We start from the raw sequence: 26,171 nt of genomic DNA, 5'->3' as shown, positions 1-26,171 counted from the left end.
GAAAAGAAACTCAGTACTTAAGTGACCCTTCACAAGCTCTTCAAGAAAACAAAGCAAAGAGGTGCAAGAACAATGTTTGTACTTATATAACAGAACTATTCATACTAGTGAATAAGGCCAGCACATACTACAACACAGGAAAAATTACAGCAAAGTTCACAGGTTAAAAAGTTTGGAAATCTTCAAAACTGCATTTTTAGTCACCAAGTCATAAAACAATAAATCTATTAAAAATGGAACATGAGCCACTAATGTAAATATAGAAGCAAGTTTATAAATAAAGCAAAAGAATGTAGTCTTTAAGGTACTAGAAAGCATGAGAAAAGAGAAAGGAATCGCACCAATTCTCAGTCAAGGAAGCGTGCAGCATGCCTTCACTCCCCACTTCTATCTCTTCTCAAAACAAGAAAGCCCCACACATTCAGATAAGCCATAATAACTATTTCAAGGACGCAGAAAGGAACAAGAGGTTAGTTGCAGATAGCATAATTATGTGCCCATGGGTAGAAAATGCTCAAGTACATCTACCACTCCTGCTTCAGTCTTTATCTTGGTGTGTGTAATGACGAAAGGAAACCACAAGCCAACACAGATAATTCTCTAAATGTGAATGCACATATGCAAATATCAGTATTATGATGGGAGAACGTCCAAGGCACAAAGAACAAGGGCTTCCAACCAACTCCCTTGCCTTCTGCAGGACGAGAAGCCTGGAGAACCCAGCTCCTTGAACAGTTCACATAGCTGCTACTAACATCAGTAGCAACACAGGCAGCTCCACAAGCACACGGTCTAGCTGCAGTTGGTAGACATATATCTGGAAACCTCAGCCTCATATATAAAATCAGATAAAATAAATATCAATATAATATCAATATAAATAAATAAAAATCAGAACCTTCTATTTCCAATTCTCCAGGGAAAAAAGCTCTTCTGAAATGTGGAAGAAGGATGGAAACACTTTACAAGCTGCCTGCAGGATTCCACTTCCAGTCAAAGGCCTGCCACAGAAGCTCTGCTCCCACTGCAAGCAGGCCTGTGGGGCAACGGCTGGGCCCCAGTCTCCTCTGCTCCCTCCTGCAGAAGACTCTCAGACCCTGACCCTGGTGCAGAAAGCCTCAAATGAGCCCTTTGATACCTCCTGCACAAGAAAACAAACACAACTATTTCTTGAGTTCTCAAAATCTTTCCACACTGCTACTTAAGACATCCACAGAAACTTCAGACACAATGAAAGCCTGAAGGGAAAAATAATTCATCCACTTTTAGCGACTCATCCCTGCAAATCACCACTAGCTTCATCTCTTTCACTGATACAGAAGAAATGCAGCACATCAGCAGCCTGTGCATTGTTTAATAAGCATGTGTGACACTTCAGAAGTTAGAGAAACACAGGCACCTACACACATGGGAAGCTGCAAAGACAGTGAAGAATATTACCTGAAATGAGGAACTGCAAGCTTAGCAAGAATTAACTGGAGAATTAACTGGAAACATCTAATCAGGGATGCAGAACCATGCAACATTATGATTTATTTAACACAGTCAAACAATGTCCACAGGCAATGCATCAAGCAGGAAATGACAAAGCTGCAGGAGATTTCCGTCATCTAGTTTAACCTGCACGTTGATCAGAATTTACCTTCATATTAATCACTTGAGAACGCAGGCTAACACTCTCTTAAACACCTCTCATGATTATGCTTCACTTAACTCCTTGTCCTTATGCAGGTCACTCCACTGCTAATTGCACTTCTAGTTAGGAAAAAAAGTGTCTACTGTCTAATTTAATTTTGTCTTTTTTAGTTTCAAGCCGTTGCTCCTTGTTATGCTGTCTCAAGCACTGTAAATAATCCCTCCCCCTCCTCCATATTATTACCTCTCAAATATTTATAGACTGTTATATCCACCCTTAGTCTCCTTTTCTACGAGCCATACATCATTTCTGTCACCCTTCCCTCTATCCTTTCAGATTTATCTATGTCCTTTTATAATGAGATGCTCAGAACTCTTCTGTGGTGTTCCCAAGTATGGCTAAACCATCAGTAGAGAGAGGCAGACACAACCCCCTCGCTTAACAAGCCATGCCTTTTTGAAGAACTCTGAGCAGAATGCCTGTGATTTCTGTAGAAACAGAACATATCACAGCCATGGTCAGTGCACTGCTGAGTTCATTACAAAATATCATCAGTCAGGAATGAAAATAACCTGTTAGGGGAAAGCTTCACCCAAAACTGCAGAAAGCCTTCAGAGGTTTCCAGCCTGAAATTTATGCAACTTGGAAAACACCTTACAGGCAGAAGACAATCTCCAGAAACTGCTTCCCAACACAAAGCCCAGTTTGTGCTAATGCTGATGCAAAGCTGCTGATGTTCATAAGCTCTTATATGAGTCCCAAACAAACATTATTCTTTTTCTCGCATTTCAATCATAATCTTAGCAAGATAAATTGGACAAAAAGCAGATGATTATGTATAAAGAAAGGTGTTAATCACAGGTAAAAGATGCTTTTTTTTTTTTTTTTTATGTTAGTATCACATTATCATTTAGGCTGGAAAAGACCTTCACGATCATCAAGTCCAACCATGAGGAAGAAGGGTAAAACATTTGAGCTGTTAGCAGTCTAATTAAAGATGTATCATGTTCATTCCTGCTCTTTCATTTGAACAGAGGTTTGTTGCCTATAGGAGAAGCTAGATAAAAACACCAGGAAGCAACGGATGGGGCTTCGTGACTCTCAGTATTGAAGGAATGTCAGCAGAACCAGAGGGCAGACAGCAAATGAAACTGGTAAAGTACTGGCAGCATGCACAAGAGAAAACGATAACTGGAAAGCAATGAGGAAGCAATGACAAAAGGTGAGCACAGGGTGATGACCACTGCAGGCTCACCAAGACCTGCAGCCACCATGTTTGGCAAAGCAGCTAACACCTTTCAGACTTCAATACACTGACTTAACATCGATAAGAAAAAGAAGTAGGCATTTTGAAGATTCATAGAATAATCTAGCTTGGAAGGGACCTCTGGAGCCTCCTTCACAGTTGGATTATGATGTTTAGGCATCATTCACCTGAGTCTCTACTCCTCCAGGGTGGAGACACCACAACCTCCCTGAGCAACCTGTTCTCCTACTAGAGCACTCTTCGTGGTGAAGTGTTCATGGCACCTTCCTGATCTTGCTCATCAATTAACCAGAATAAGACTTATTTGGCAAAACTGAAATTCTGACTGCATGTAATGCTATACAATAAAGACTTTACAGGATTTTCTTTGAAAAATAAAATTTGTTTTTTTTTTTCTTTTAATCAGGACATTATATCTTTCAATTATAATAGCTCATTTTTTCATCCTATTATTTAATGCAGCACAACAATGACTACAAGCCTGTAGCAGCAATGTTTGAAATCGTAAGAATCATAGAAAAGGTCAGTGAAGAACAGAATATCCAATTAGGTATAATCATGCTGAAAATGTAACAGAAAAGCAAAGGAAGAGAAAAGAAGACAAATTATCAAGGTGAAATCCCATCCATCCCTCAAAGAGTTTCAACATGAAGGGAGAAACTACACACAGCAAGGTAAGAAGAACACTATTTTGTTTCCACTATGCATAGTAAATGTAACAAAGGGAAATAACAAGTACAGGGTTATTACTTCTATTTGCTGACAATACCTTTACCTTGTCAGCCAGTGATAGTACGAAGGCATGTAAACGACGCTGTTATTAACAGCAAAGCCAACAGCAAACGGACACCTGCAGAACACAGAAGGAGGAGCAGGTATGTATTAGCATACAGCAATTCTATCTATACTGGATGCTTCTAAATTGGGCCAACAAAAGCACAGGAAAAAAAAAAAAAGTATTTTCCAGAACTCTCCGTTACCTCTCCTGCAGCTACCCCATCTCACAGAGCCCAAACATGACTCTCCACGTGTGATCAAAAGGGAGGAAAGGTGCAAAGCTGCATGTCTCCTCCATTTAGTGTGCACAGATCTCACCTGAACTTCCTCCACGAATGACCACTCTCTTTTCCTCCGGCAATTTCCAAACATTAAAATTGCAGAGATGGAAAACCAAACTGACATGGAACTAAGATGGATCCAGGCTTAAAAATACTGCACTGAGATGTCTTGAGGGCACATTTTAAGTATTTATCTACCACCTATGCCTGAGGTTTCAGGCATTTGCTATTCTAACCAAATATAGTTGCCGTACAGGAAGAAGAACAATTGCTATAGATGCCCTGCAATCACAACTTATTGCCCTGTATAATTAAGCAGCTGTTGCTTTCAAACAGCCTGTAACTCTTTTAGAGAAAACACAAAAAAACCAGCAAAATCTAATTTCAGGATGTTCCACTAATGCCTGCCCACCCCTTTCCAACTCCCTACAGATGCCCAGATGGCTGTTCTTTCTCCTGGGAAACACATGTCCCGTCCAAAGCAAACACGGCTGCTTAGCTTCAGAAGGAAAACGGGCAAACCCCCACATTATGACTATAATAATTCATTTTTCCCCCCTTCAAAACAAGCATGTCACAAAGGCATCTGAAAAACAGTCTCTGGCCTCTGCAGGTGCTGTAATATTTCTGATTTGCTGATAAAACAGATACAGTGAGGAAAGACTCTGCCTGGCACTGTGTCTGATTTGTGTGACTCCTTCAAACATTACTCCTCCAGTGGCAAACAGTGCTCTGCGTGGTGGACTTCAAAAGACAAACGACTCTTGTGAAGCCGAAAACTTACCCAAGGAACAGAATTACCTCTGTCAAAATGATCTCTAACATGTGTCATACAGGGACTGCAGCTCTCCGAGGAGCCCCAGACTTCTCCAGGGCCGACAGGGAGTTGCTGGCTCCCACTGCAAAGGAAAGCCAGAGTCTGCCTGCATTAATTTTCTTTCAAAAATTCTCAGTTCTTACAAAATCCACACCTCAGCCCATCAAACTGAGGCACTCTGAGACCTGTTCTGACATGAGTGAGACCTGCTGTGACTGAGGCACCTCTCATTTCTTTGGTGCTGTGTCAATTTAATTCAACATATCCTAATAACTCCCACTGTCCTTCCTCTCTTCTCTGCTGAAGACTGGGTCTCTCACTTTGCCTGCCCATAGGGTACCAGTAAAATGACAGAACAGTGATGAAAGAATAAAAGAATAACAGAATAATTAAGGTTGGAAAAGACTTCTCAGACCATCTAAATCCAGCAGTCAACCCATCCCCACCGTGCACACTGAATCATGTTCCTAAGTGTCACATCTACATGTTTCTTCAACACCTCCATCAAGCGCCTGGTCCTGAAACAGCCCAGTACTTGTAAACAGAGTCTGATGTCACACCAAACCTTGCAGTTCCTTATCTGCCTCAGAAGACATGCCACAAAAACCATGTGCCAAAAGGTATACACATATACTTACGTATCTCGACTGAAAGAAAAGCGTATCATACTTTGCAGATTCAAGCAGCACTCCTCACTGAAGAACTGAGTATTTAAATTGCTAAGAAAAGAATCTACTTTAAGAAACTGATGACTGTAAACCACTTAAAATTATTTTCATCCCTTCTCCCTAATTAATAATTCAAATGAGCTTAAAATCAGCCAGTTTCATGTTTTCGGGTCTCTATATAAGCATGTGATTGCCTTAAGCTTAATGAATGCTTTTCATTAAAATACCGTAACTTTATTAAATTTAATAAAAAACAGTACAACAAGGCTAATAGATACCTCTATTGACGTTTTAAAAACATTAGGATTAAAGCTTATGCAAATAGTGTTGAAAACAGAACAATCTCATTGATTGGCCTTTCAGAGCAAGTACTTAGTGTTTTAATGAACAGTTCTTCCACAAGCTTCCCAGATGAATTCCTCTACATGGCCTGATATGGCCTGTGGAGCAGGACACACATCCACGTGCTGTGCTGTTATCACTTAATGCAAGGCACTGTCTCCTTCAGAAACATCTCTTTAGCTCAAAAGAATATTCACCTATATCATTAACATCTGCACAGATGGTTAAAAATGAATTACATTTCCTTTTCCTGTATGTTTTTTTCTTTTCTTTTCCTTTTTCTGCCTATCACAAAACCATTAAGTAGGAAAAGGCTTTAGGATCACTCACTCCAACACCAGCCACTCCTCACCATGCCCACTAACCATGTCCCTCAGTGCCACATCTTCATGGTTCTTGAACACCACCACCTCCCTGGGCAGCCCATTCTAAAGCCTCACCACTCTTTTTGAGAAGAAATCCAAACTGTATATACAACAGAAGTCAACGATGTCAATTTCATTCTCTTGTGTATTCAACTGTTCTACCTATCCTCTGCAGAGGAAAAAGGACTTGCCTGGAGTCAGCGCCTTTCAGTCCTGGCTGCGCTTAGGCACAGCTTTACTACACCTGTGAACAAATGTAGTTTGTTTTTTCGCCTTTGTTTTTTGCAAAGGTCAAATGCAATACAAAGATGTGCATTAGGTTGGAAAGACTGCCACCAGCCCATCATGGCTCACTGCACCTGGCTGCATGGCACTGGGGCACCCACACCCGATGGCAGCACTCTAACACAGCTCCTGCACTACACTGGAACTCTCCAGCTCTGCAGACAAGCAGCCAGTGAACGAGTGGTTGACAGGATTGGAAGAAACACAGGAGGAAATGTGTTTTGGTAGAAAGGAGAAAAACTCCTTGTGAATCACTACTTGCAGCACAACCCATGAAATTCAATGCAGTGCTGGTCTATTCAGAGCTAATTTTATTTTTCAAGTGAAAATAATGAAACATGACGGACTAACACTGGTTTGTTTCCTCCCTCTCACTAGCTGCGCCAGCAGCATGATGCAGTTGCTGGAGAGGGGACTCCAGCCCTGTGGCCGCAGGCAGCATATGGAGCAGCAGTGCTGCCTGGGCAGCAAGGAGCAGTGGGCCCCTCACTGGCACTGACCTGGTGGTGCGCTCGCTGCTGCTGCTGCCACCGTGCTCGTGGAGTGAGCAGGGCTGCTGCTGTCCTGCAGGAGACAGGAGCTGCTGCTGCTGCTCTTCTTGACAACTGGCTCAGGGGCACTGGGCAGGGGTACAGGGTGGCTGATCCCCAGCTCCTCTTCCTGGGCTTGCTGCCTCCTCAGTGCAACCTGGGGACAAGAAAGCAGACACAGGGCTTGAGCAGTGTGTAATGGCAGCAAAGCAAGGCTCAAACCCAAGGCAGGGGTTTCTTCTCTGTACTTTACAGTGCTGACATCACAATCCAGACAGTGGGTACAGAAAGATAAAAGAGAGCTTACAAAGCTATTTAAAACCTCTTTTCCATGCAAACGCACATGAACGAACCCATGAAATGCTGGAGCCACACATATAGAAAAGCTGACCGTATAGCTGCTCTTGGTTAGAACATACTGTCAAAAGCACCACTCTCTGCTGACAAACAGCTCCCAGGGACAAGAAATTGGTCTGCTTTACTGTAAGGCAGTTCTTCATGAGGGCTTATCCATGCAGCCTGGAGCTCCTCCCAAGCCTGCTGGGCTGCCTTGCAGCTCCCTGTTGGAAACCATGCACCCACACAGGCCTTGCTGGTGCAAAACAGGCTCCAGAGCAACAGCAGTGTTGGGGAAGAAGCAGGAACTGCTGCTGCTGTGTGCTGTGTGTGAGACCTCATTGGGACACTGCAAGATGGCTCTCTGCCTCCTTCCTGCCTCTGCTGCTCTGTATGGGCCGTGCTCAGTAGTCATTGAGGGCTCCCCAGCAGACCTCTGGGCAGCAAGGCAGTCCAGCATGGCTCTGCCCATGCCAAGCCCCAGCACACAGCCAGACATCCTGCCTACAGCCACCTCCCTACACCCTGCCACACGGCTGCTGGCTTCCATCTGCATCCGAATCCTAGGGGATCTGCCCCAGGCTGCAATCACGGGCTCTTCTTCCATAAGTTCTCCTGGATGATTCCCTAGGATTCCTCTCTACCTCCTGGCCATCCTGAACAGCAACACTGTTCTAACATGGACATGGTGTACCACCAAGGAGAAATCAGTGACAGCTGGTGAGACACTTTCAGAGCAAAGCGTGTAGGTGTGCACACACTGCGGGACTCAAGGACTCTCCTTGTTCTGACCCCATAAACGGACAGCCTTGACCTGCAGCATTCCTCGGATGCAGAGGGGCTGCTGCAGGGATGCATCCGAAGGAGCACAGGCACTGCAGCTCCCACTCCAACATGGCTCAGTGAGGGAGCGAGGACCTCAGTGCCACCTCCCAGCTAGGCAGGGAGCAGCAGCCCAGATGTCACCTGCATGGTCTGACAGCCCTGTGACTACGCTGTGACCGTCTGATGAACAGTCCTGCCCAGGACGGGATGCAGCCTGCTTTGCTGCCGAACACCATGGGCTTGCCATTTAGGTTTCGGTTTACACACTGAGCCTTCCCATGCAACATGAGGGGAGGTTTGACAACACTGTTTAAAACATCTGTCTTTTTAGAAACGAGCTCAACTAAAGCCACACAGGCTCAGAAAAAATGGATGCACTGAACGCAAAGCTGCAAGTGGGAGAGAGCTACTATTAAATGGTGGACTAGGTTATTGTCTAGCTGAAAGCAAGTTGTCTAAGAGGAGGGAAATCCCAATTTGGCGTTAAGTAGAAGTTCTAGGACAGATTCACTTACTGGAAAGGCACAAGCGCACTTTAGTTTCGCCGCTTTTAAAGCAGAAGCACGGTCAGATGTTCTACAAGCACCGCCGGGTGCGTTCGGCTGCCTGTCGGAGCGCAGAGGTGAAGCGGTCCGACTTCAGCGTCGAGAAAACCCCGCATTCCCGTGCACAAACAAGCAGACAGCGAGCGCTGCCCGAGCGCCTGCTTCCGTCGGGAAGGGCAGCGGCTCGCTCCGCTCGGCCGGCCGCGGCTCTGCGGGCAGCGCGCTCACCGGACGGCCCCGGCCCCGCTCCCCCCGGCCCCGCCGCGCGGCGCGGAGCTGCGGACAATGCGGGCACCGCTCCGCCGCCCCGCGTCTCACCTGCGCGGCCATCACCCGCTGCCGCTCGGCGATCAGGCTGCACTTCTTGCACTGGCAGTCCCGCCACATGCAGAACCGCTTGTGCCCCTTCAGCGGCGAGGAGTAGCCGTGGTTGCGGCAGCGGGCACACTTGGGCAGACGCGGCAGCTTCTTGCCCGCCGCCGGGGCGGCCGCCATTTGGGCCGCCGCCTTGCCGAGGCCGCCCGCCTTGTCCCCCGGCCCGGCGCCGTCCGGGGGCTTGCTGACGGCCGGGGAGTCACCGGGCATGGCGGCCCGGCGAGGCTTCGGCGCGGCTCTGCCCGGCCTCGCCCCGTCCCGTCGCGTCCCGTCCCGCCACCCCCCGCGTTTTGGCGGGAGGCCGCAGCCCGGCCTCGCCCCTCCCGCCGCCCCCTCCCCCGGGCCGCAGGCCGCCAGCCGCCAGCCCTCGTCCCCCGCGGGCCGGGCGCCGGAGGGGGCTGCCGCGCCCGCCCTCCCCGTCCGTCCCTACGCTCCCGGCCCGACCGCGCCGTCGGGGAGCCCCGCGCGGCCCTGCGGCGGAGCACGGCGGAGCCATCGGGAGCCCCCGCCAGCGGCGTTCCGCGGCCGCGCTTCGTGCCCCGCTGCCCGCGCGCGGTTCGGCACGCGTGGCTCAGCGCTTCCCTGGGCCGGAGGGGGAGCGCACAGAGCCGGCCCGCCCGCCCGGTAACGGCTTCACAGACGGCCGAAGCCGCGCGCTGCGGGGAGCCGGGGAAGATGCATTTCTCTTTTCCGTAGGCTCCCGCTCGGCCCGGCGCGGCGTGATTTACAGCCCCAAGCGGCTCTACAGATATTATTTACAGTATTAATATTTCCTCTGTTACACCTTTAAATCTTTCCGGGCTCAACTTCAGATGACGCTATCTTCACGGTGAAATGAAACTATTAAATTACATCTCCATCTAAGATGAATGACAACTGTCACAGGAGTGACTCGACAGAGATGAAGCAGAAAGCGCCTGAGATTACGCGGGGCTGATTTATAAAGATTGCATAAAGATTTCTATAACCCAACTTCATGACTCAGCATATCGGATGGTAATAAGTTACAGTAGGTAGAAATTTATTTCTGCTGGAAGAAGCCAAGGAGAGCTTCCCCCTCCCCTCACAGCAGCCCTCTCCCGCCAGCCCTGCACGGGCTGAGCCCGCAGACCGCCAGTCACCACCACACCGGCCCCTCCGGGGAGAGGTGCTTTGCAGTACCGTCCGCTAAACAGATCGCAGCGTTTACTTGATGGCACAGCGATAGGAGATGAGCGTGGCGTTGCCCTCCTCACGCTGATGTGCCCCGGCTGAGCCCAGCCTCGCCCCGCGGCGCGGTGCTGCGACCGCAGCTCCTGCAGGCGGTGACCGCGCGTTTCCCTGCAGGAGCAGAAAATGAACGGCAGTCGCACCGCTGCGCTGCGCTGTGAGCGGTGTATCGCACTGATAACGTTTTAAGCAGGTGAACGATGCGGGCGGGCGTCCTTAGCTTCCTAGACTGAAAGTGAAATCCGTCCCTGAACGAGGCCGTTTGCTATCCTGTAGGGGGGCACTGATCGGGTTCCGAAGCTGTTGGCTGCAAGTCAGCCCTGAAAGGGAATCTCCGGGTTGTGAAGTTGTTCTGTGAGTGGGTAAGCCCCGGCAGGTGCTGTGCGGCCGCTCAGATGCAAATCGTCCTGAATGGAAAAGGAGATGGAAGGGAGGCTAAATCGTCGGAAAAAGGAAGCAAAGCAAACAAAACAACAATTAAAAAAAAAAAATCGAAGTGTGAAAAGGTAGGAAAAGAAGAGAGAGGTCAGCAGAAATGACGGGAGGAGGAAGAGGAAAACTGGAAGGAGTGAAAAAAAAGGAGAGAAGAAACGTGGTATGTGGAATGGGCAAAGACAGGCAGTAATAGCAGTTAATAGCAGTTACTAACTGCACACCAGTGGTTTTTTGGGTTTTGTTTTGTTTTTTTTTTTTCACTTAGGAACTAAGCGAGACAGCTGAAAAAATGACTCACAAGATGCAAGTGATGCAACAGTTCTCACAACAGCACAAATTCACCCGTCTTTCATGTAAGTATTTCATAGTCCTGCTTTCCAGGACAACGACACAGATCCTTGTTATCCACGATGTTATTGGTGAGGAGTTCAGTATTGATTAGTTCTAGCCCCAGTATTTAGTTTTCTGGGTGAATGCCACCGAGATAGCGAGGTGCCTGCTGAGCACAAGGGCACAGCCAAGCCTCCAGCTATGCATCCCTTTGTTTTAGTTTGCTCGTGCCACGCTTTGAGGATGGTTTTAGCTTGCAATGTTGTTTGTCTCTGGCTTTTTTTTTTTTTCACGAGCGTTTGGTGAGGATGTCAACGCATCACAGGGCTGGCTGTCCATGGATTCATGTGGGAAGGAGAGATGGTTGTCACTGCCAACAGCTCTAATACAGACCTGAGCAGTCTCACTGCAAGCCTTCAGGAAATCAGGTTCACTTGTTCAGTGCATCTGGGTGCTTCTGATTTGATGCTAGCAGTGATGTCAGTGACTTAGCATCACTGCTGTTTGCTGACACCTTTGGAAATAAGGACCTTTAAGAATTGTTTATGATGAAAAATTGTAAGAAGAACCTTTGTACTGTCCTTTGATGCTTTTGCACAAGCCTCTCAAGTACAAAATGCCATCTGTTTGCAGTGATCTGTCTGCTGCTGTTTCAAGTCTTTCGATGATTCTTTGCACCTAAAAAAAGTCAGATTTGATAACAGAGCCATTGACTCCAGGAGCAGCTATGCCTCCACCATTTCATTTGGCATGCCTGAGCAGCTCAGTAGAGAAGACACAAATGAAAATGGTCCTAATTCTGGCAGTGTTGCTTGCAGAAAAGAGATCACTGGTTTCACCAGTGTCAGCACGCTGAGTGCATTCAGGGCTTGTCTCCCCACTAAAACGATTCCAAAAAGGTTTCTCTGTATGGCCAGGAAACTGGGAGGAGATTATATTGCTTCTATATGTTCTGTGGCTAAACCAAGAGCGCTTCTTTCTAACACTGTTCTGAAAAATAAATGATTTTCTGTGATTCATACTCTGGAATTCTGTACTGAGCAAAGCAAATTAATCATTTCTTATTTAAAGTAGCTGGAAAAAAGAATGCATCGGTCCATGGCCACAAAGGAGTATAGTTCTCCCCTTTCCTCCCGGTTCCTCCTTTGGACCCCAGCCTTTGTGCCACAGTGATGTGGTCATTTATTTGTGTACCCACAGCCCCCATAACATTGCTCTGCAGCAGTGAGCAATGGCTGGACGCAGCCGGGGACAGTACAGCATCATCTTCTGTTCCAGGCACCTAGACCTCTCTTCATGGGACTTCAAACCCTCACGTTTCTCTCTGTATCCCAAGATTACGTACAGCCTGGGTCTCTGCTGGATCTGATCCTCTTTAACTTTTCTATGTATCCTCTTTAACTTTTTGCTGCTCCAAAAGTAATGCCTCCTACTTTAAGATGTTGACCCATGACATCAGAGGCAGATGTTGGTGCTATGGCAGTAGAGGCTGAACCTTCCCACCAATATCCTGTTACTTTTTGTTGCCATGAGACAAATGGCAGCAGAGGGGCCATCTGAGACAATGGCATCTGATGTAGAAACGTGGATGAAGCAAAGGGGTGCAGCTGAATTCCTCCATGTGGAAAAAATGGCACCCACTGACATTCACTGATGCTTTCTGAACATTTCTGGAGACCAAGCAGCAAATGTGAGCAGAGTGAGGTGGTGCGTAATGCATTTCAGCATGCTGACAGTGCTGTGACAGTGCCGTGAAAGACGAGCCCTGTTCCAGTTGGCCATACAAAGCTGTCCTACCACAGAATGAGGAGTATTTTGATCACCTCATCTATGCGAATCAGGCAGTGGTTTTGACTGTGTTGAAAAATACTGTTTTGTAGCTGAGAATTTGCTATACCCAATAGTGTTATTGTGCTCTTTGTATCTATTGTAGTTTCCATGCAAATAAATAGGAGTCATTACTTTCAGTGCAACCATCACACATATGTATGTGTTTGTTTGCGGGCACTGGGTCAAACCAGTGGGTTTTTGCCCTTTTCTTTGCAGCAGATCTTTTTGACTCCCCTGGGTCATTTTACAGATCAAACCACAGGGGTAGTTGAGATCTCCCAATAGAGACTCAGCAGCCGGAGTGGTAAATGGCAGAAGTGTCCATAAACTTTCCAGACACAGAGAACAAAATACCAGGAAATAGCCAGAGAGAGCCAGGTGAAGGAGAGAAATGTGCCAGCACATCCCTTGAAGTGCTGGCAGTGACTGTGAGACACCTTGCTGGCTGGTTCCTGATGCTGACTCCCACCTTTCATCTACAGCTGCAGGACTGTGGATGTCCCAGCTGCCATGCAGCCATCAGTCAGCAGAACAAGGAGTGTGCAGCTGCTCCATCTCCAGTGCTCGAGCTGTGACAACCCACACATGTCATTTATGCAAGCAATATTCCTGTGTCTGTAGGTCCCCATAAAGGTAAGCATCTGCTGTAGGGATGGACCCCAGGAGGACTGTGACAACTGAAATGAAGTGTACTGTACATACTGTACTCAGTATCCCAGAGATAGTTCAGGAAAAATCCAGTAGGTGGCATAAAGAAGCCATGGTTGTTTGTTTTATTTTATTTTATTTTTTTTGCAGTTTTACTTCTTCCATTCATTTCTTATTTTAAACCTGAAGTTTTGTCTGCTGGCTCTTAAAACAACCCTGAAAGCAACGTTTTGTATTGCAAGCACAGAATTTTCTTGATACTTTCTGGAAGTATATATATTTTTTGTGTCTTCATTTGTGCTTTCATAGGGGTTATGACTCTAGTACAGGTTGCACCACAACCTGGAGGTGAGGATTTCTTCTCAGAACAGGCAGATCCGAACCCAAACCTGGCACTGAAATGCCCCGTGTTTGAAAGGGTTTAAAATCAGCTCCAGCATTGTCAGCTCAGACACTTCTCTATTATACTGTGACATAGGTTTAGCACCAGCAGCATCACTCAGCATCACTGGAATCTGACAGTCCACAAATCGTTTTTGCTAAAAGTCCATTCAGGCAAACTGAGTCTTTCATTCAGACATAAGCTTCTGAGAGCTTCATTCCTCCGTGCTCCAAAAAGTGCTTCAGTGTACCTGCAGCACTTCTCAGTTGCCCATTTGTGCACCTAGTGATCAGGTTTTTCCATGACTAATGAAGGTCAGATGTTGCATTTATGTTTATAGGGCATGGGGCCTTCATGTGCCTGTAACCCCAGTGTGCTGCTGGCCTTCTCTTCAGAATCCCATCTCTCTGCTGTCCTGGTCTCAGGCTTTCGCTCACTGAGTGAACACGTGAAGCAGCTTATGGCACTGCAGCCACTCAGATATTTGCTTTCTTTTTAACCTCTGGATGTCTCATTCTATTAGTCAGGAAGACTGCTGCTCCCTGCTCTGCTTGTAGAGCTCAGCAATCAGCTCACGTTCCCTTCCCTCAGGAGGACCAGGTGTGACATGTGCCCAAGGGACCCTTCGCAGAGGAGAGCACAGGCCTGCTGCTGTAAGAAACACGACCACTGAGTGAGGGTTTCATTGGCACTCTGCTTGCCTGACGTTCTGGCAGCGTGGAAGGAGATCTCCACGTCAGCAACTTCAGGTGAGCTGCAGCCACCAGAAGGCACTTGTCTGAGCAAAAGCATATTTGCTAGCAAGATATGCATTTGATAGAAACTAGAGTTTAATGTTCAAAACCTCAGGGTTTTAGTAAGAGCTACTTACATAAAGACCAGAAAAGCCTGTCTGCAACAACAGAAGGCCCTTCCCCTTCACTCTTACGATACTGGCCAGCAGCGTGGGCCCACAGTACTGAATGAAAGCACAACTCACCAGAAACAAAATTCACTCCGTTACATCATGCCACATACTGTACAAAAACAAGGGAGTTTTCAAGAACAATGAAGCAAATAAAATCAACAACACTCTTACTATACCTCATCATGTCTCATCTACTTTTTCTAGTGACAGATAAAGAAAAATTTACCAAAACTTTCCAGTTTTCTTCATGCAAGTCAGGATCATTTCATTGCCAACTTAAGGACTGAAGAGGATATACTGTCAGCTGCTCGGGAATTTCAGTCGTTCAATCCAAATAGCAAAATACTAAATGGCTAAATTATTAAATTAAATTATTAAATGGTTAAACTGGCTATTTGGAAGCATTATTAGGTGCAACTTTTAAAATAATGGTAAAAAAGTGAGTGTGGGGAAAGCATGGGACTGCTCCTCAGTCTTCATTGCTCATTTTCAGCGCACTTAAAAATTAATTGGATCCAGTGACTTAGAACATTGAAGACTCTTGCATGACTCATTAAGCTGACACTTCTAACATTTGTAATTCACACTGTAAGAGTGATAGAATCACATAAGCCATCTATATGTTTGAGCTCCTTCATCAGGGTAGGACTGGTGCAGGGAATGCCCTTAGATTTGAGTATCGTCATCAATTCAGCTCTAAGACATCTGTAATGGAGCCGAGTTTGATAGACTGCCAGAGTGTGACAAACTAAGCTCCAGCCTCTTAAAATCGCCAGGACAATTAATTGCTACTTTTTTATTTATAGTCTTCAGTCTTTTATCGGATACTGTTAAATTCCCACTTCACTGAGCAAGTCCATTAGTATTTAAAGGAACAAATAGATCATTTCAAATTATAAAGCATTTCTTTTATTTTCTGCTTTCTTTTTTTAATTGTGCAAGTCCTGATTTTACATTCTTTATCTTAAATAACCCAAAACTGGATGATGGAGTTCCAGGTTTCTGAGCTGTTTTTCCTAGGTGACCGAAGATGCAGGTTTTGCTGTGCTTAACGTACTGGCTGCCTGATTGTTTGCATTTCTCATAATTTCTGTGTTTGATAGAAGCAAATGAATGGTGACAGCAGCCTTCTGTGCATTTATTTTTACAGGGAGGTTTGGAGGTAGGACCCAAACGCTGACAGAGAGCCCTGGTGTCCTCATCCTTGGTCCCTGGAGTGGAGATGCTGGAGATGTGGGCCCATCTGTCATGGACAGCCTTGCAGGGTGCTATCAGGATGAAGATCACAGCACTCAGTTGGCTTCCTCAGGTAACGCTTTCCTACCACTGTACATCAGTCAGTGTGTCAGGGTTGGTGGTCTCTGCACATCTTGTATGCACGTTGGCTAATTAGGAGTAATTGAGTTTCTCCAGTTCTATTGGCTAGAAGGTGCTAAGGAAGCTGACACAATTGTTACAAACAATTTCAACTGCCAGGCTATTAATTTTAATTAGGTTGGCTTTGTCTAGACATGGAGCTGCCTTGTCAGGTGATGGGAACACTGTGTGGAAACTCATTAGGCCAACATTCTAATTCTCTGCCATCCCTTTGCGAACAACCTCCTGCAGATGCTGGAAAAGAAGCATTTGAAGGCCAGCTCTGTGACGTTGGCCAAGTTCACACAAGTACTCATGTTGCCTAAATAAGACCCATTTAAATACAGTAGAAATCTAAAATTGTACCAGATAACCCATAGTAAGGTTGAGAACAAAGAGCACTTTTGCTGCACAGTGCTTTAAGATGCGTGTTTTTGAGAAATGAAGGCATGGAGATTGCCTGTCTGATACTAAAAAGCCATTTCAGTGAGCTCAGGGTACCTGAAGATGGGTAGGCCACAGATCTAAAATTGCCCGAGCATCCATTAACAATACATACCCTGCTGTCCTTGGGATTCCTTGCATTCTATTTGTGCATAGCCCAGCTGCCTGGACGTTCCTTAATCAACAGCCCATTGCCTTGTGAAGTTTTGCTTTGCTGGGTTAAGAATACAGACTGTAACCAACTCCAGTGATCGACCCTTATGTGCTCCAGTGAGACTGCTTCTATCATTGAAAGCAAACAAAAAAGACCATTAGAAACAAAATGAAAATTACCCTCCTTTTTTTTTCTTTTAAAATACTTGCCTGCTCAGATCTTGACTTTCCCATTTGTTAAGATGGATGTTGTAGAGTCTGGCAATGATGTATCAAAAAATACCTTGCATTTACCTTGACTTCCTATTCAGGGAAGATCCCTAAAATGATTGCTATTGTCATTATTAAGTTCTAAAGGGCACCACTTTACCAATTCAATGAACACTGATGAAAGACAGTGGAAATAACTTGTACCAGAGAAGTGAGAGGAGGCTGCACAGGTAGTCGTAGCTCACAGGTGAATGAGTGCAAGTGATGGTGATAGGAGCAGACAGTGTGGTCCAGCACTGCAGTTAGGAGCCCAAAAGCTGGGTTGCACAGCCTCCTCCTGGCGAGAGCTGGAGGAGCAGCTCTCACACTCTTGGCAGTGTTGCTACAGAGCAGTGGGAAGGACAGATGCACCATGGTGAGAGATTCATTAGTTTGCTAGCTTCGCAATCAGCAGTGCTGGAAAGTAGTACAGGAGCCAGAGATGGGAGTGAGTTGCATGTTTTCTTTGTAAGTCTGCAGTCTGTGTTACATTCAGAGTAAAACATTTCAGGATATCTAGTTCCTGAGCTCAGTTTGTTCAGTTCTGGAGCAGCATGTTTAATCCTCCTGGTCCTTATGCCCCTCAGTAATGCTTACCAGCAGTGAACTACAGAATTCCTGGGCAGTCCCGAGATATGCAGCCTGTTTGTTTTCCTGTTTTGTACCCATCTTTGAAGAACTTTTTCTTTCAGACTTCTTCAAGAGCATTATAGACAAACTTTCATTTGCTTGGAAGAAGGCTTCAGCCCTTTTCATCTGCTTCTATAAATTACAGCACTGACTCTTTTGATCTGGCTGCTGGTCAGGGATCATAGAATAGCTTAGGTTGTAAGGGACTTTAAAGATCACCCAGTTCCAACTCTCCTGCTGTGGGCAGGAACATGCCACCAGAACAGGCTGCTCAGGAGCCCATCCAACCTCACCTTGAGCACCTCCAGGGATGGGTCACCCATAGCTTTTCTGGCAGCACTGCCAGTGCCTCACGGCCCTCTGATTAAAGAATTTCTGCCAAATCTTAACCAAACAAACATCTAATTTCCCCTCATTTAGTTTAAAGCTATTCCTCCTTGTCCTGTCACTATCAGACCAAAAAAGAGTTGGTCTCCATCATGTTTATAAGCTCCCCTCAAGTACTGGAAGGTTGCACTGAGGTGTATCTAAACCCTTTTTTTCTCCAAGCTAAGCAAGCCCAGGTCTCTCAACCCTGCTTCATAGGAGAGGTGCTCCAGCCCTCTGATCATCTTTGTGGCCCTCTCTGGACCCTCTCCATCAGCCCCCCATTCTTCCTGTGCTGGGGTCCCCAGACTTGGATGCAGTTCTCCAGATGGGGTCTCATGAGGGCAGAGCAGTGAGGAACAATCCCCTCCCCTCCCTGCTGGCCGTCCTTCTCCTGATGCAGCCCAGGATACTACTGGCCTTTTGGGCTGCACGCAAACACTGCTGACTCGTGTTTTTCCTCCACCAGAACTCCCAGGTTCTCCTCTGCAGGGCTGCTCTCAGTGAGTTCATCTCCCAGTCTGTACACATATCTGGGACTGCTCCGACCCAAGTGCAACACCTTGCACTTGGCCCTGTTAAGCCTCACTAGATTCTTATGTGCCCACTTTTTGAGCAAGTCCATGTTCCTCTGAATGGCATCCCTCTCTTCTACTGTGTCAGCTGCACCATTCATTGTGGTGTCATCAGCAAACTTGCTCAGGGTACACTCAATCCTACTGTCTATGTCAGTGATAAAGATGCTGAAGAGATCCAATCCCAGTACTGACCCCTGAGAGACACCACATGTGACCATCTCCATCTGGACATAAAGCCATTAACTACAACACTCTGGCTGTGACCATCCAACCAATCCTTTAACCACTGAATAGTCTATCCTTCAAATCTCTCTCTCTTCAAATTAAAGATGTGGTGTGGGTCCTTGTCAAAGGCCAAGCACAGGTCCTTTGTGATGGTGGGGGACAAGTCTGTGCATGTGTCACACTTCAGGTACCAGAAATAAGTCTGTTTTACCAGCTTGCATGGCAAGTGATTTTGTTGGTATCCTCAAGGAAGTCATCATGTAATGTGAGGGAAGCTTCAGTTCCTAGGACTTGGCTTGTAGATAGCCTTCCAAATCTTGTGCAGGCCAGTGCATCAAAAGCAAGAAAACACCACCCTTAGATTTCCATGCAGGCAACATCAGGCTTGCAAACCTCTCCCATGCTGAGCTGATGGGAGAGCTGCAGAGGCTTTGCAGCTTGGCACAGTATTATGCGTGCCTTTATCTCTGTGGAACTTACATTTCTGCTAGCAGCTGTTTTGCAGCTCTCTTAACTGCTTCCAAAAGCAGTGCTTGGACACAGGCCACAGCTCTCAATCCCAGATCTTGGGAGAATACGCCTGGGCAGAAGGAAAATAAATGAGAGCATAACACAGCACTAAGAAGTACACACCCCCAGTCTGGTGGCTGCTGCCAGAGGTGGCTGCTCCCAGGATCCCAGCCTGCTGCCATCTGCAGATGTCCTCCCCTCAGAGCAGTGCTTCTCCTGGCTGCACGTTTAGAGGTATGCAGACATACCTCTGAATGTTCATGTGTCTGTTCAGTCTGCAGTTCTTGACACAAGTTGTCACATGAAGGCCAGAACGTGCAATCATCTTACAACAGCAAGAGATGGTGGCAAGCTCACACTGCTTTAAAAATTCACCCATCTCAATAGAAAAACCCTCCTTTTTACAGAGCTAACCCGAGGAACTTCCTCACCTTTAGTCGTATCTCTTGCTTTACTGCCCCTTTGAAAGTCACCTGTACTGCAGTCACATTCTGGGGACATGTTACATCCCTCATAGATTTCAGCAGCCACATTCTGGGGACATGTTACATCCCTCATAGATTTCAGCAGCCACATTCTGGGGGTGTGTTACATCCCTCATAGATAGGAATCCCCTCTCAGCACAACATCAATCTCCTTTTGAACATCTTGCTGAGGGCCAGGTGCAGAAACACGCACGGACCATTTCTACTCTCATCACTAACAGCTCTTCCTGAGCTCACTCTCAGGCAAGGTTTCTCCCCACATTACAGGTTTCCAGCCTTCTCCCACTCCCACAAACTTGCATTATTTTCCCTCAGTTGTTTCAGCCTGATTTTCCTAATTCTCATTTCCAAATCACATGTTTTTTATCAGCCTGTGTTTCTAATCTCTCACAACCTCTTCATGCAGCTGCTCTGCTCACACCCCTCCCAAATCTGCATCCACTGCAGAAGACATGAATGAGCTTCTTGCTCCTCCCACTGCTAAAGCACGTGCTGCAGGTTAAGCCACCACAAATGAAACGTGTGGTCAGACTGGGAAATTCTCACAGCAAACTTGCAGGAATGACAGTGCTGTGTGGGGAAGCCATTTCCTGGTCCATCCGCTGCCTACTGACATCTTCCCAGTGCCACAGGGCTGAGAGTGGCTGCCCTGCAAGTCCAACGCACCTTGGGACTGGAGAAATGTTGCTCCTCAGGCCCAGAAGTGCCCAACAGCAACACAGGCACATCACAGCTCGTTCACCACAGGCAGCAGGTGCCTTGTAGTTGTGTCTGAAAGACATGGCGATTGACTTCTGCTCTTCATGTCTGAAGGTGTTTAATAATACTCTGCTTAAGAGTATAATGGTGCCTTTATTTACAGATCTCTACTGCAGAGGTCTCTGAAGGGCAGTTTTATATAGCAAGAATTATTTAAAAGGCAGTTTGTCATTGTTCGTGCTGGCTGTGTTGGCTAACCAAATAGAACATGCATGGAAATGGTGCCCAGTGAGAACTGGCCAAGGGAAGGTATATCACTCACCTGGGCAGTGGCACAGGGTGAAGGAGCAGGTGGATAAAATGGCACAGGATGATAAAGTCCATCATGCTTCCTTGTGCCCTGCTGCCCCTGCTGAGGTGCCAACAGGTGCTGTCTGGAAGCTCCCGTTCTTCCTGAAGAACATCTCATTCATGAGAGTCTGCCAGGGACCTGCATGGAGTGGGTGTGTGTGGAAAACAGGCTTATCTTTCTCTTATAATGTGGAAAGCTGGAGGTGCATATCATGGCGGAAACAGAACACTTCCAGCAGAGCTCTTGAGGCATTGAATTCATTAATCACTCCTAACAAAACTGTCTGATGCACTGACCAGTGTATGCATACATTGCTTGCAAGGCAGTACTACTTCTAGCATCACTGAATCTGGTGCGTTGCTCCACTGCCTAAAAACCTGGCAGGAAACAGATGTGTTGTTCCACACACACTTCTAAGAAGTTACTACAGTCATCTCTGCAAAAAAGTAGTTGTAGTGTTTCCTGCAAAATACCTTTTACAGAGGTTCCCAAACAGTCGCCATTCTGCAGCCATTGAAAGCACGTTCCTGCCCAGCAGTACTCATAGAGAAGCAGCAAGGTACTGATCTGCTGGGTGATGCTATCCAAGTGAACTGTGCAGCAACTGGTAGAAATGGACAGCAACTGGGAGCTGAACTCTGACCAGGCACTTGGGTTCAGCACAGACGTGCAGAGTCACAGCTGCCAAACTCAGCAGGAGTCAGCAGGGACCTTTTCATTGACTTCACTCTGCATTACACCAGGCCTTCAGGAGTGAGGTCAAACAGTTCTGCAATCCCCAGCTGGAGTAAGAAAGAAATCTGAATCTCAGAGTCCCTTTCATCTCATTATCATCACCTCCCGGAATGCTTAGCTCCAAATCCTCCTTGCATGTTTGCTGGCACTGCTGCCTGAACCTCCTGCCTATGCTCCCTGCTCAGGGGCAGACCAAGCACCCACACTTCACCTGCACCCCAGGGATGCAGTTTGGACACTTCTCTTTTTCGCTGGGAAGGGTTTGTGGTTAATCTTCCTGTCAGTGGGTCTGGATGCAGACACAAAAGCAGGAAAGGATAAAGCCTGCATGCAGACAGAGCCCAGCAGAGAGCTGCTCACAGCCAGTTCTGCTGCTGCTGTTCAAAGGCACAAAGATGTCTGTAGCCTTTGGGCTGCTTCCATCCCCACAAACTGAGCCAGGCCTGTGTCAGGGACTGATGCCAAGGCTTGTATTACTCACACCAGGCTGAACGGGCCTCAGAGCAGTCCGGCTTCTCAGCCAAAAGCATGAGATACCAGGAGGAGCAGACAGAAGTCTATTTCTAGAATAACTTCAGTTCTCCCAGTTCCATCAAAATAATAACTCTGGAAGTGTGCCTTGCAAAAATGCATTCAAATCTATTGCCATCATGTAAAGATTGGAACAGGTAACCAATAACTCTCACTTCTTATCTCTTAGGGTGATCGTAAGCAGCACTGAGCTTCGCTTCATGTGTAACAGCATTACTGGAAAAAGACAGTAAAGTCCTTTACAGCCTTGAAAAAGTGGCAGGGATTTTATGTATTCACTGAGGCTTGGAGTTCAAAGGTGAAGACAATATCACGCTTTGATATACCGAGAGTCAATCATCATCTCATCTCAACTGGAAAACAAATGCCTGGGAGGGTGTGTGGGGGGAGTTCAATTCAAAGCTGGTATGCGTGGTAAACCCCCTAATCCCAGCACCTGTGATAAACACTATCCAGCAATAGCAGGTGGAATTCAACTTGGCTGGCACAGGGCACAGGAGGATACAAATGTTTGTGGGAACCTCCCCACTATTTCCTGGGGAAGACAGTGAGATTCACAGCGTCAGCTACTTCAGGTGTCAACCTCCTGGGGACAAGAGGGCCATCAAAGAGAATAAATGGCAAAGGAAGTAATTATTATATAATATTAAAAGATAAAAAAATCCTATTTCAAATTGGTTATGCTTCTCAATATACTACATCTCCCCTAGTGGGATGTTCAATGAGAGATAACATGCACTGACTCACTGAATATCCTGAGTTGGAAGGCACCCACAAGCATCATCAAGTCCAACTCTGGGCTCCACACAGGGCAATCCTAATTTCAAACCCTGCATCTGAGAGCAGTGTCCAAGTTCTCCATGAACTCCCATCACCTGGGGCTGTGCACACTGCCCTGGGCAGCCTGTTCCATGCCCATCATCCTCTGGTGAAGAACCCTTTCTTAACCCCGACCTGATTCTCCTTGAGGTTCGTGCACTCCCCTTACTCTGTCCTTTTCACTTGAATCCACCAAAACACCCAAAGTTATGGTTACTTTTCATAATTTTCCCGAGGAGACATGGCACAACGTACAGGTAAAACTGGGAGCACTCTGCTTTACATTTTAGTCCAGGACAGTGAGCCTTTGGGAAGAAACTGGACTTTGCATGGAAATGCAGAATCCAGAGCTTTCCGTGAAGGTTTTTAAGCTCTAGTTGGCCAATTACAGGCCAACCCTATTCCTTTAGATGGGGTACCTAAATAAACCCAGTAACTCTGATTTGTGTAGCCCTCGTCTTGCATGCAGTTGGAGGAGTCAGATTGCTCCTGACACTTCTGCCAGCCAGTGCCATCAGGCAGCAATACTATCATGTTGAACAACTGTACTCCCAACACATTTGTTTCTAATACACCAATTCTCTACACTCTCCTAAAAGAAAAAAGAAAAAAAAAGGAGAGGGGCACATTCATTTTCCACCCTCCTTCAGATAAAAAAGATGCACAAAGGTAGGTTTGGTGTGCCTGTCTCTGTCATTAGACACTTAAAATCCTAAGGACAAGATCAAGCCATCTTGACTCTGGTGTGCTCTCCAGCCAGTTGTCCAAATAGTGGCAAGAGGTGGCAGAGCAACACTTCTAAAACCAACAGCTTGTGCCTTGCTGACCCAACCTGGTCTCAGACAGCAGTGTCTGTCCTCATTGCTCACTCTCATTCACCTCCCTCTCTACCAGCGATGCCTGGTGTACTTGACAGGGGAAATGGTGATGTCCAAGGGGACAAATGGACATATCCAAGGGGATAAAGCACTCGTTTTATCATGCTCTAACAAGAGAGGGCTGTGGAGGGGATCAAGCTTCCACCAGTTCTGTTGAACCAAAAGCTCCCTCAGTGCCAACATGAGCGTGAAATTTGTAAGGACACCCAATGCTGGTGTCATGTACTCCATGTGCCTGATGCTCAGGCAGAGACATTGCTGCATTATGGACGTGAGGCAGCTGGTGTGAAGCCCCAGCCCTGCTGACAATGGGTACTGCTTTGTGCCACCACTGATGGGTGCACATGTGCCTAAGCTGAGCTGTGCCTCACACATGACAACAGGCATTGACCATTCCAACTGAGTGCAGCTGGCAAAGCACAGAGCATTTTTTACTGTTTCATTTATTTATGTATTTACTTATTTAACTGCTGTTTGCTGTCAGTCTTGTGTCGGAGAAGACCTTGATTTCACAACAATTTGGCCAACTGGAAACATACATCTGTAACTAGCAGATAGGTAAGAATCCACACAGAATTGGATGCTAAGTGGAATGACAAGAGAACTACAACATACAGAAGATGCAATAGCAAATCTGACTGATCGTGAAGTGGGGGAGGTTCTTTGGGACTACTATGTTGAGACACATACTCTTGGAAGATAAAGCCCAAAGGCTTTTAATTCAGTTGGTAACTGCTTTACAAAGAGTTATGTTAAATCACCTTTGCACTGTTCTTTACTGCCTTCCCACAGTGCCTCACCTGGACAGCAGAGAGGCCAGGTCCCTCCGTGCAGCCTTCACAGCAGGCACAAGACTAGTGAAGGCAGGTGTCTTAGTCAAAGCTTTTCACTCTGCCAACATGGGCACATGATGGTCTCTGCATCAGCAGCCCCCAAGGGTTGAAACTGTCCAGTCCTCCCTGCCTTGATTTACCAATCTATCCTGTTTTGCTGCTGCATGTATAATCTGCAGCATTTCTGGGTGATGACAAATCACATGCAAAAACAGGAGAGGAATAAAACAGCATAATGAAATTTTATTCTGAAAATATGGCAAGAGTCTAAGGCACTTCAAACATTTAAATACACATGACTAAAGTGAATGTGACAAGGTAGTAGCATTCCATAAATATGCACGAAGAACTACACTTATTTCCACTCGGGGAATATACAGCTGGTACTTGTAATTTTACTCTCCAATAAACATGAATGGAGCTTATACACTGACACAGTTAATAAAAATATGGTAACATGACATGTAATTCTTCATGTAGTTTTTAATTACTAAGGAATATAAAATGTTGAAAATACTGTGCGAGTTAATTTTATCTTTCGTATAAAAGTTATACATTATCCCCAATTAGCAACAAGTTACTTAGTGAACTTCTGAACTCACGAGAGGATCTATCCCCAACATCTAATCCAGTCACCCACCAGCTCAAGCTTCATGGAGCTCATTATATAAGCAACTGCAACTTCTCAATTTCAAAATAATTAAAAACATCAAAATTGTGTTGGAATGAAATTTATGAGAGTTACTGCGATAAGGTTTAGGCACAGTAAATATAAATGTTTTAGAATGATGTAAAACAAGCCACTGGGACCCCCCCCGCAAGGATAGCTTTAGACCTCTCAGGCAGTACATAACATAGGGAAAGACAATCTAAGAGAAAAACAGCATTAATGCCAGTGTATGGAAAGATGAGCAGGTGAGCAAAAAGAACAGTTCTGGCTAAGGCTCTCAGCTGAGTACTACCTAACTATATGCTTGCTTCAAGTTTAAGGTTTTTTTTTTTTATCTTTAGCACTAGGTCTCTGCTTTCACTTTGCTGGTGAGTTCAGGCACAAGACAATTACATTCAGTATCTGTCTCAGTAAAACAGTAACATTTAGCAGCTTAAAGATGGCATTGCGATTTTTACAGGTATTCATGCAGCACTACTCAAATGTAGCTCTGTGGGTAGGACCGGGAGATGTCTTTCTGCTAAGTCTAGGAGTGCCCTAAGAAAAAAGGAAAGAACAATTAATCACAAGGAAAATATTTTAGCCAGCCAAACACAGCACTCACAAAGCTCTCTGTTCAATTGCTTCCCTTCAACTGCACAATTAATCTTTTCTTTCTCTCCCCATTTTTGAAGAACACCACTAGCTATCATACAACCAACTAACCAAGAGTGAAAGTTGTTTAGACAGTGAAACGTTTAGCTGTAGGTGATCAGGTGAGTCAGGCCTCTAAGAACAAGTGGGCATCCAACAGAACATCTAGGACAATTCTAATTCCAGAAACAGCTTTGTTTTCATGTCCAGGTCAAAAATTAGTATTACAACGATG

The 26,171-nt window shown here is 46.1% G+C and overlaps 2 protein-coding genes and 1 long non-coding RNA gene across 33 annotated transcripts in view; 1 reads left to right on the top strand and 2 right to left on the bottom strand.

The window, feature by feature from the left end:
* DMRT1 (doublesex and mab-3 related transcription factor 1) overlaps positions 1 to 9,275 on the bottom strand; it is a 55,678-nt gene extending 46,403 nt beyond the window's left edge. For both annotated transcript variants that reach the window (XM_040655644.2, NM_001101831.3), the window contains exons 1-2: positions 8,993 to 9,275; positions 6,939 to 7,125 (exon numbers count right to left, since the gene is read on the bottom strand). In XM_040655644.2, coding sequence (XP_040511578.1) covers positions 6,939 to 7,125; positions 8,993 to 9,259 — 454 coding nt within the window. In that variant the 5' untranslated portion in view covers positions 9,260 to 9,275. The remainder of the gene's footprint in view (positions 1 to 6,938; positions 7,126 to 8,992) is intronic.
* A 1,043-nt stretch (positions 9,276 to 10,318) lies between these two features.
* Positions 10,319 to 25,037, top strand: LOC121108542. Of its 5 annotated transcripts, none has more exons than XR_005843088.2 (5): positions 10,319 to 10,853; positions 10,959 to 13,486; positions 14,475 to 14,632; positions 15,941 to 16,099; positions 22,273 to 25,037. It is a non-coding gene; the product is annotated as an uncharacterized LOC121108542 (long non-coding RNA). The 5 variants fall into 5 exon arrangements; XR_005843084.2 differs by having other exon boundaries at positions 10,319 to 11,046; positions 13,336 to 13,486; XR_005843087.2 differs by having other exon boundaries at positions 10,319 to 11,046; positions 13,336 to 13,486; positions 14,407 to 14,632.
* Positions 24,857 to 26,171, bottom strand: part of KANK1 (KN motif and ankyrin repeat domains 1) — a 117,328-nt gene continuing 116,013 nt past the window's right edge. For all 26 annotated transcript variants that reach the window (XM_015280064.4, XM_025144645.3, XM_046905208.1 and 23 more), the window contains one exon: positions 24,857 to 25,840. In XM_015280064.4, the coding sequence (XP_015135550.2) occupies positions 25,778 to 25,840 (63 nt within the window). In that variant the 3' untranslated portion in view covers positions 24,857 to 25,777. The remainder of the gene's footprint in view (positions 25,841 to 26,171) is intronic.

This window comes from Gallus gallus, chromosome Z, assembly GCF_016699485.2.
Source record: "Gallus gallus isolate bGalGal1 chromosome Z, bGalGal1.mat.broiler.GRCg7b, whole genome shotgun sequence".
NCBI lineage: Eukaryota > Metazoa > Chordata > Aves > Galliformes > Phasianidae > Gallus > Gallus gallus.
Note: the sequence above shows the minus strand (reverse complement) of the source record. Positions and strands in the feature narration are given on the sequence as shown.